Below are 11,120 nucleotides of genomic sequence, written 5' to 3' on the forward strand. Positions count from 1 at the left end.
GAGGTGATACTTGAAATGATTCGGTAATGGTTTAAATTCAAGAGTGGGTGCCTGAATCATCAAAATCAGAAACATGTTAGTATAAATTAAAATTAAAATTGGAGAAGATGGCTTACTTTCTTTTTCTGACACAAACTCAATGACAAACACCACATCTTTGAACATTTCCGGGACTTTGAACTTGGCTAGGTTTACTATGATGGTTGTGGCTTGTCCCGTGTCATCAAACTCAACTGCTTTGGGCTTGATTATCTCATGCACAGCCTCTTGGATGTATTCTTGATATGCTTCAACCACTTCATTTTCTTGAATCCCTTTTCTTGGTGTGCAAGGTTCTTTGAACGTTTCAATACCATCGGAAACTTGTTTTGGTGCACCAAGAATTGGGATATCACTTTGCACCTTTGGAAGAGCTTCCACAATGTCTTTTTCACTCTCTTTGATATTTGGAATAAAAAACCTGCAAGGACAAAGGATATTCGGTGGAATAATGTTAGAATGAAGTGAATTTAGAACTTCCTCACCTGAGTTGGATGACATAGGGATTTGAGGAGCTTGCAGCAAGAATTCTTTTAAACTGCCTAGGTCGTCCTCCTCCTCTTCTACTTGCAGCAGCAATTCATCCATGTTCGGGCTGTGTTTGGATGGTTCTGGGACAGCTTCATCCTTCATGTCACCTTCCAAAGTGATGGCTTCATCGATTTCACTTTCTGCCTTTGAATTTGCAATGTTTGAGTTGGAAAGTTCACTTTGATCTCGAATCTGTGCCATGAATTCCACAATCTGCCTAACTTGCATATCCAATTCGTCCACTCTTTTGACTCGGTCTTGCATCTCCTGTTTTTGATTTTCTACTCCCTGATTCAAAGAGGTGAGTAACTTATTAAGTGTATCATTATCCAAGGACGTACCTGAATTGAATTGGGTTGATTGTTGTGGTGGCTGTGACGGTTCATATGGCCACTGATAGAACTCCTCCGATGGTGGCAGATATTCTTCTTGTTGTGAGCCCTGCACCATAGAGTTTAATTCATTAAGAATTTGATTGTAATCTATTGACGAGTCTGAGTTTGATTGGGCATATTGTATATGAGGTTGTGGTGGCTGCATTGGTCCTGAATAGAACTCCTCATATGGCTGCCAATATCCTTCATGTTGGAATTGTTGAGGTTCTCTGCACATGTAATTCGAATAATCTCTCCAATCCGAATTATAAGCGTTGGAAAACATGTCCCATGATTGGCTATGGCCTTGATAACCCCAAGCATCTTCATTTGCAGCGAATTGAGAACATTGATGAGTTGGATATTCTTGCCCATAGGACACACCACATGTAGGGACACTTTGCATTGTGGTACTTTCGGCAATCTGTGACAATTGAGAAGTAAGATTCACCAATTGAACTTGAATGCTAGCAAAATCCATCTCTTACTTCTCTAGTATCTGAAATCAAACAAAGAGAACTAAATCAAATATCAAAAGTAACACAAAACAAAGAAAACAAAATTAAGTCAGAAACTAAAACAAAAACAAACTAAACAAAAAGAAAAGAACCAAGGGATTAGCAAAGTTGCTAATCCCCGGCAACGGCGCCAAAATTTGGTGCGTAAAATAAGTTAACACACAAATTAACCCTCTTTTTGACAATTGTAGTATAGATGTAAGTAGGGTATCGTTCTAGGCCGGGGATTAGGAGGGATTGCTAATCTATTCTAAATTAATTTAAAAATATTAAACAAGACTCTATAAACTCAAAACTAACTTAAACCACTCAAAACAGCAAATAACAATCAAAAAGATTCAATTCTAGACCTAACAAGTGATTTGGACGAAAATATAACTTTAAAAGACTCAAAAGATTTAAAGGAAACAAGTTTTGACTCTAAAAGCAAGACTTAAAAGCAAGGGGTTTTGTTTTGACGAAAATTGAACTTTAAAACTTTAAACTTTGAAAATAAACTTAAAACAAAACAGATTGTGATGAAATAGAATGATGAGAAACTAGTTAGAGGGTTCCTTATCCACACATGAACATATGCATATAATTTGATTCCCAGTTATGACTTCAACAAACGATGAATGACAATGTTCCAAGTTAATTAGGTCCGCTTAAATTAACTCTTAGATTTCCCTAGATTCATTGGATTGAATGGAATACGCATTACAACCAAATTATTCCTCATCAAAGTCCCTAACTATGGAATACGCATGATAGAGACATTCAACAAAGATCATTAAGTTCAACGGAAATCATAAACATTGACTAGGCATTCATAACTATGGAATACGCATGTTAATCCAGCCTAGGGTTTACTTAAACACAATTGTGACTAGCGATATTTACTACTCATGAATATAAGTTCATAACGATTAGGTGAAATTCCCTTATATCCTAGCATCAAGTTTAGGCATGCAAATTAAGTGTCGACCCTCAACCCACATACATAAACAAGTTCTTAATCAAAACAGAAAAGTAAACCACATCTAAAGTTCATGAATTCATAACTGGAGTAAAACAAATCATAACCAACATATGTCCATGGCTTCAAATTTGCCTCTAACTAAAAAGAAATTAGTTCCACATGTTTAACATAATTGAACAGCAAGTTAAATTAAACATGAACATAGAATTAAAAGAAGAAAGAATTCCAAACACTCTAATAGTTGCAGATTGCATAAGCACGGCACTACTCCTCCTGTCCTTCAATGGTGGCGGCACAAGGTGGTTATGGTGGTTGAATGGTTGGTTATATGGAGGAATGGATGGGGAAGGTTTAGATATGTAGGGAGAGGCAAGGGAAGGCTTAGAGAATGGTTAATTTCTGGATGATTTGAATGAGGTTGCTGCCATGGTATTTATAGGAAAAGGATGGACTTGTTTAACACAAAATTCTGGTGGAATTGAGTAGGTGAGCATGGCAAAGAGTGGGAATTGTTGGTGGGTTAGGTATTGAGTCATCCATTCACATGTCATGGTGAGTTAAGCATTGCATCCTCCACTCACATGTCATGGTGATTTAAGCATTGCATCATCACTCAAATTTCTGGTGAAAGTGAATCAATGCCCACGGCATTGAAGAGTTTCTTGGTTTTTAGTGAAGTTTTGGTCAATCCTTCTAGAAATTTATCCCTTCTTGCAACTTGTATTTGTTTCACCAGATTTTTAGCATGTTCGTAGCCTCTTTTGTCTTCAAATTCGTCCATACTCATGCCTCCATGCTTGCACAATCCAATCTTGGCCCAAAAATGCTCTAGAATGTTCCAAATTGCTTCTTTTTGCATACTTTGACACTAAAACCTGAAATTGCACGAAAATAACTTTAAACACTATAATTATCATAGTTTAGCTAATTAAAAGCAAGAAAACAAGCTAACTAAGTCGTATAAATATGCTCCTATCAGTGGATCCCTTCGGTGAAGTTCCAAAACAAACGCTGTACGAGGGCATGGATCAACCACAACAGGAGGGGATACCAGAACCTCTGCTTCCAGCCGATGCGATGGCCTGGTTAGATGAGTTCATGGACCAAATTGGGAGCAAAAAGAAGGATGTACTTGAGCCCAGTAATTTCCACATCAACATGGCGTATACATTATCCGCCACGTTTGGTGCCAGACCTGATCAGCCTGCTACTATGGAGGGTGATTACTTAACAACAGAGCCAATGATGGCACAAGTCAACGTGGATATAATAGAAGAAGAAGACTCGGGCAAGGCTGAGCCCTCAGAAGCATCCAAAGGTGGTCCTCTAAGGATTTACACAGATGAGATAGTGTTCAGCCGCCCGAGTATTTCATTGGCCAACCATCTGAAGCCTATATATGTTTCAGCTTACCTAGAGGGTGTGCCCTTCAAAAGAATTTTGATTGATGGAGGAGCAGCTGTTAACGTGTTACCGGCCAAGCAGATGAGAAAGATTGGGAGAGGTACGAAAAATCTTGTTCCCACGGACCTTACGGTATCTAGTTTCTCAGGTGCTGTCACTAAGACTCATGGGATATTACCTTTGGAGGTGGACTTGGGATCCAAAAAGATAATGCTGGCATTCTTTGTGGTGGACTGCACCTTCACTTACGGAGCCTTGCTCGGAAGAGATTGGATCCATCAAATTTAGCTATACCTTCCACTCTTCATCAACAAGTGGCTGTATATCATGAGGCGGGTGTTGAAGGACCAGGCTTTTGGGAGATAGTAGAGGCCGAAACACGGCCGTTCCTCCCCTCAGCCAATGTTGCGAAAGCAAGTTTCTACAATCCCAACGTAGGAATCTTGAGATGTTCAGGAGCTGATAAGAACGGCCGCCCTACCAAGGTGACGACCTAAAAGCTTTTGGAACAAGGAATGCTCCTTACTAAAGAGAAGTGGGATAGACCCTGTCTCATACCAAATTCCCTACACCATCAATGACTGAACAAAAGAAGAAAGATCAGGTCATGGCAGTCAGATCCCTGATTAAAAGACTGTTGATATATGGGAAGGGAAGAAGACAAGAGAGGGAGCAGGAGGAGCAAGAATGGCAGGAAGAAGCTTCGACCAGCCAGCATGGAAATGAAGAGGAATCTTGCAGTGAAGAACTGGATAAGGCCATTCAAATGGCCGAGTGCATATATAACCTAGATGGGCCAGACGACTTGCCCGAGAGCCCAGAGTTGGTCGAATTTTTATGTGCAGAACCTGATAAGCCATCACCCGAAGTTCAAGATCCTTTGGAAGTTATTGATCTAGGCACATAGGAGGATCCAAGACCAATACAGATCAGTGGCTTATTAGGGGCCAAGGATCGGGCCAGGATTATTTGTCTTTTGCAAGAATTCAAAGACTGTTTTGCTTGGCATTATACCGAGATGCCAGGGTTAGATCCAACCTTGGTAGAGCATAGAATGCCCATCAAGGAAGGATAAAAACCGGTCAAGCAAGCACCACCGAAGATGTCAAAGGAAATAGAAGAAAAGGTCAAAGAAGAGATTGAAAGGCTAGTGAAAGCTGGCTTTATCAGACCAGCCAAATATGTGGAGTGGTTGGCCAACATCGTGCCCGTTTTAAAAGCTGTAACAAAAGCAGTGCGATGTTGTGTTGATTACAGAAATATTAATGGCGCTACACCAAAAGATGAGTACCCCATACCTATGGCTGATTTATCCATAGATGCAGTAGCAAAGCATAAAGTTTTATCTTTTATGGATGGAAATGCCGGATATAACCAGATAAAGATGGCTCCAGATGACATTCATAAAACAGCTTTTAGGTGTCCTGGTCATGTGGGGGTATATGAGTATCTAGTCATGCCATTCAGGCTCAAGAATGCTGGCGCAACATATCAAAGGGCAATGAATGCCATTTTTCATGATCTAATTGGCCAGAGCATGGAGGTATATATCGACGACATCGTGGTGAAATCTAAAACAGAAGAACAACATCTAGTAGATCTCAGGCAAGCATTGATAAGGATGCGGATCCACAAATTGAAGATGAATCCAAAGAAGTGCGCATTTGGAGTAAGAGCGGGCAACTTCTTAGGATTCTTGGTTCATCAGAGAGGTGTGGAAGTGGACAAGAACAAATCTCGGGCAATATTGGAGTCACCTCCACCTACCAACAAAGTGCAGCTTCAAAGGCTACTAGGCAAGATCAACTTCTTGAGGAGATTCATTGCCAATTTAGCGGGCAAAATCCAGCCGCTGACTCCTTTACTAAGATTGAAAGATAAAGAGAATTTCGAGTAGGGGCTGACCCACCAACAGGCATTTGACAGCATCAAGGCCTACCTAACTTCTCCACCAATGCTGGTACCACCTCAAAGGGGAAAGCCCTTGAAGCTGTATATTTCTGCTTCAGAAAAATCAATTGGGAGTTTGCTAGCTCAAAATAATGAAGGTGGAAAGGAGCAGGCCGTATACTACCTCAGCAGAATTTTGACCGAGGTAGAAACAAGATATTCTCCGGTGGAGAGATTGTGTTTGGCTCTATATTTTACTGCTAACAAACTAAGACATTATATGTTACCTTGTCACGTACACATCATTGCCAAAACAGATGTGATAAAGTACATGTTGTCAAAGCCTATGCTAGCAGGAAGGATTGGGAAGTGGATTCTAGCACTGTCAGAATTCAGCTTTCAGTATGTACCTCAACGGGCAATCAAAGGCCAGGCAATTGCTGATTTCTTGACCGAGCATCAGGAACCTCAAAGTGAGGTAATCAATATCCCAGGAAGTTTGGAGGTTACTAGCGTTTGGATACCACCAAGAAGTGATGTTTCGGGCAAAGAAGATTGGATCCAGCAAGAGATAAGAAGAGTAACAGGCATCTGGATTACTCCTTGCAAGCTGTATTTCGATGGATCCCACACTCAGAAGGCTGCAGGGGCTGGGATTGTGATTATAAATCCTCAGGGGGTTTATCATTATTACTCATTCCTGCTCCATTACCAGGAGAATACTAATAATCGGGCAGAGTATGAGGCATTGATTATTGGTCTAGAAATCCTGTTGGATTTGGGGGCAGCAGAAGTAGAAGTCTTTGGTGATTCAGAATTGGTAATAAACCAGCTAAATGGCGAGTTCAAGTGCAGACATATCACTATGGCGGGGTACACTATGGCGGGGTACTATATGGCAGCAACACAATTGTTAAGTTTCTGGGAATCTGAGATATCGGTCAATCATATTCCTAGGGGATCTAACTTGGTAGCCAATGAAATGGCGCAACTAGCCTCAGGAGTGCCAATACAGGAGAGAAAGTATGGAATAGATGTCAAGATTCAAACAAGAAACCTTCCTTCCATCTTAGATCGGGGATTTAGTTTGGATGCAATGGTTCTAGAAGCCAAGATGGAAGATTGGAGGGCACCCATCATTCATCATTTAAAGGATCCCTCTTCACCTACAAGTAAGAATAATAGGCAGCAGGCAACCAAATATGTCTTATGGGCGAAGAACCTGCTAAGAAAAATCCCAGATGGATTACTGCTAAAATGCTTAGGTCAGGAAGAATCCATGAGAGTGATGGCCGAAGTACATGAGGGAATATGTGGAGCACATCAAGCAGGGACAAAGATGAGATGGCTACTCAGAAGGTACGGTTATTTTTGGCCCGAAATGGAAAAAGACTGCAAGTCTTATGCCCGCGGTTGTGAAGAATGTCAGAGGCATGAACCTCTCCAACACGTGCCTTCAGTACCTTTAAATCCCGTGGTCAAGCCTTGGCCGTTCCGAGGATAGGCGATGGACTTCATCGGGCAAATTTATCCAGCTTCCAGTAAAGGGCATACTTTTATAATTGTAGCAACGGATTACTTCACCAAGTGGGTGGAAGCATCAGCAGTAAAATCCATAACTTCCACCGTAGTCAAGAATTTTATCGAGACCAAGATCCTACACAGATATGGGGTGCCCTAGACTATAGTGACAGACCGTGGGCCATCTTTTATTTCAAAAGAAGTCGACGAGTTTGCAAACAAGTACAAGATAAAGATGATCCAATCCAGTCCGTACTACCCTCAGTCAAATGGGCAGGCCGAAGCTAGCAACAAGATCTTGGTCAACATTATTAAAAGAATGGTGATAGATAGTCCAGAAAAGTGGCATGAGATGTTGGGGAACACATTGTGGGCATACAGGACTTCCAAAAGAGCGGGGACAGGCACGACTCCTTATGCCTTGACGTTCGGGCAAGATGCAGTGCTCCCCATGGAGATCAACGTTAGTTCCGTAAGAATTCAAAACCAATTTGGGTTACATAGTGCAGAATATATCGAAGCCATGTGTCAAGGTATTGAAGACCTGGATGCAGCCCGAATTGAAGCCTTGAACCAGATTCAAGAAGGAAAGAGAGCTGTTGCCCGAGCTTATAACAAGAAGGTGAAGGTAAAGTCTTTCAAAGAGGGAGATTTAGTATGGAAAACAGTCCTCCCACTGGGAGCTCAGCTTCGGGGTTTTGGAAAGTGGAGCTCGACATGGGAAGGTCATTTCATTATTAATCGAGTCTTGAATAAAAGAGGATACTACCTAGCGGACCTCGAAGGAAATGGGCAGAAACATCCCATTAATGTTAGATTCTTAAAGAAATATTGTCCTACATTATGGGATGTTAGGGATTGTTACATTGAAGAGGGGGCAGAGTGAAGCGAGCTTCGGGAATCTCATATGCAGTGTTTTGTGTTCATCAAACATTCAAAGAAGGCAGAAAGACAGAAATTGCTAAAATAGTATTTGTTTCATGTCGACAAATTGATGGAATTTACAGAGTTCCAATCCTATGTATTACATTTGATTCTCTCTGAGTATGGTGGTGTCCTCAGCTGATTGCCCGACGTCTTCATGGATGGAACCCAATCGGGTGATCGGGTTGTGCGGCCAACATGGGCCTGGTAGAGGATCCTCTGACGAGGCTGTCACCATATGTGATGGTGAAGCCCAACTTATCACCGCAACTTGCGGGAAGGCAAACCACCAGGAGGAAGCCACCTGACCAGGGGTGTTGGAGATAGAGGGGCGGTCGACCAAGGGTGTTGGAGATAGCAATCATCAGGTGAAACCTCATTTTCTCACGAAATGGGAGTTTTAGGAAACTCCACTCAAAACCTAAGGAACCCATTTCTCAGTTGCTAAGAGGAAACAAGAACGCTCAAAAGGGATGGAAGTTGAAGGCCAGAGCCAAAGGGAAGTTGGTAGTTTGATTGAAGAAGTCCCGAGCTAAATTTTATAGGGCTCAAGGGGCAGTTCAAGGGTCGTGAGAAGAGCAAGGGGCACCGGAAGCACCAATTCCCAAAGACGGATATGCATGCATGCAGGTATTCAATCAATGTCGACGCTTGGGATTCCAACCTTCACATTAATTGAAGGGGGCACTGTTTGGGTTAAAACTGAACTTTAGGCCCAAAGGTGGAGTCGGCCCAACAGAAGGTCCGGATGAAACCTAGGGAGCAAGAAAAGGGCCACTTGCTTACCTACCCAAGGACGAAGTGGTGTAGACTGATCAGACTGCACAGCCCATCAAGTACTTTTTGGTGGCATTACATGTAATAAAGCTAATGAGTCATCACCCTTAAACCGCATTCGGGCAAAGCTATCGCTACAGGAGCCAAACCGAGTTGTCTATAAAAGGAGGAAGAGAAGACAGGATTAAGGACACTCAAACAAACAAACAAAAGCACAAACTCTGCTCAAAAAGCCAGATTTGCCTTTCAAAACGAAGCTGTAGTCAGCCCAAGCCTTCATCCCCCTCGGGATAATCTTTTCTCCTAAACTTTGTAATAGCTCTGCTACCTTGTTCTAACTTGTTGTAGTATCGATTCACCCTTTTGTATTCACCTTTCCCCTCTCCACCTCTAAGCTTTCAGACCTTTGACAGAACCACAAAGATAGGGACCTGCAAGACGATCAGCCTTAATTGATAAGGTTTAATCTTGCCCAACCTGCTTTGCTCTGTCTTTGTCTTCTCTTTCTTTAGAGTCTAGCAATATGTTGTATATTTTTAGTTATATGCAAGTTGTTTCTAGCAAAATCCAATGACAAAGCTTTCTCAATACTTGGATCCGATTTAAATATATCTTTAATGCTTAAATCAGATCCAAGTCCTAAGCCCGCAGGCATATGAATCTGATTAGTTTAAAAGTCCTTGGCCTCAAGGCATAAAAAAGAACTTTATGTGGACTTAACCCATCCAAGACAATCCTTGATAAACGAGAAGTCCGAAGTTACTTGGGGCGTAAGTAATCGACCTACCTTCTAGTTTTCTTTCTATTATATCATGATTATCATAGAACACTTAAGCATGGGATGGACTCTAATGGGAAGCCTCAAGGCCTACACCTAAGGCCTCACAAAGGCATCCATTTGGATTCATCCCATTCAGCGATCTCAAGAGTCTAAGTAAAGAATGGACTCTGATGGGAAGCCTCAAGGCCTACACCTAAGGCCCCACAAAGGCACCCATTTGGGTTCGTTCTATTCCTTGGATTCGGGTAATCAGAAATATAATAGTTAGAAAACTCCTACAATCACGAGAATAAATATGATGCGTTCGAGCACTGGTTTAGTTATTTATGGGAAGCCTCAAGGCCTACAGTTAAGGCCCCAAAGGCACCTATTATAACTAACACGGTTTCTTGGATACATACATATATACAATGAAAGAACGACAACCATTTTACATCTGCCATGCTAAAAATGGCAGTGGCACGCCTGAGCACCTAAATGTTAACCTTGATTGTGAGCCTCAAGGCCTATACCTAAGGCCCCATAAAGACACCTCTCAAAGTTAACGCTGTCCTTCTCTTTCAACCCTGCCCGAAGAGCCTTGCCCGAAGAGTCTTGCCCGACGAGACTTGCCCGACAACGCCCAGAAACGAAGCAGAAGCCCGACAGCAGCCCTCAACCGGCCCCAACCTCCAGGGGAGCTGTGTGCTCATCGGCCAGGAAACATCCCCAACGGAAATTCCTGCCACGAACACTACTCAAAACAGATAGATGGTCATGGATCTTCTCCAAGCACCAAATCGAAGGGTTTTTCAACCAAAACCACCATGAATTAATCCTAAAGCCTTAGGAGTTTAGGAGGAGGGGAAGTCGAATCCACCTCGGATTTGAAGACTTCTGCTCGGAAAAACGCACCGGATTCTGCAGAATAAAACTGAGAGCATGCATGCATCAAAACAGAGGTTCTCAACACGAATTATGTTAGAGATTTCAAATTTACTCTAACAAATTATATCTCAAAACCCCCCACAAATAGACTGAAGAACTTACCCCAAGTGCCCTGCAACAGGTTTTGGAGGGAAATTGACTTCAAACTCTCCAGAATGCGTCCTCATTTTCTCGCCAGAAACTGGAAACAGAAAAAATGAATGCATGCATGGATTAGAGTTGGATTAATGAACCCCAAACCTCACATTCCAATAAGGTTGAAGTACATAGAGATTAGAGGCATTGAAGGCCATCGCCAACCTCAAACTCAACGGCAAAATGCCGCAGAGACAAACATGCAAGCACATATGATTCGCAGAGGTTTAAGCCCCCAAATTTCATTACAAACCAACTCCAGACAAGATTTAACCCAAAAATATAAAGGTTAAACGAGAAATCTCACCTGGTATTCAAGAATAGAGCTAAAGGCTCTC

General features: G+C 42.0%; 1 protein-coding gene across 1 annotated transcript; it reads left to right on the forward strand.

Moving 5' to 3' along the window:
• The first annotated feature begins 5,781 nt into the window (after positions 1-5,781).
• On the forward strand, positions 5,782-7,221 carry LOC139189466 (uncharacterized). Its single transcript, XM_070808423.1, has one exon. The coding sequence runs from the start codon at positions 5,782-5,784 to the stop codon at positions 7,219-7,221; it is 1,440 nt and encodes a 479-aa protein (XP_070664524.1).
• Positions 7,222-11,120: the final 3,899 nt, after the last annotated feature.

The sequence above is a fragment of the Malus domestica genome, chromosome 11 (assembly GCF_042453785.1).
Source record: "Malus domestica chromosome 11, GDT2T_hap1".
NCBI lineage: Eukaryota > Viridiplantae > Streptophyta > Magnoliopsida > Rosales > Rosaceae > Malus > Malus domestica.

Coding starts and splice junctions, on each gene's coding strand:
- LOC139189466 (XM_070808423.1), top strand. CDS start 5,782: ATGCTGGTACCACCTCAAAGGGGAAAGCCCTTGAAGCTGTATATTTCT.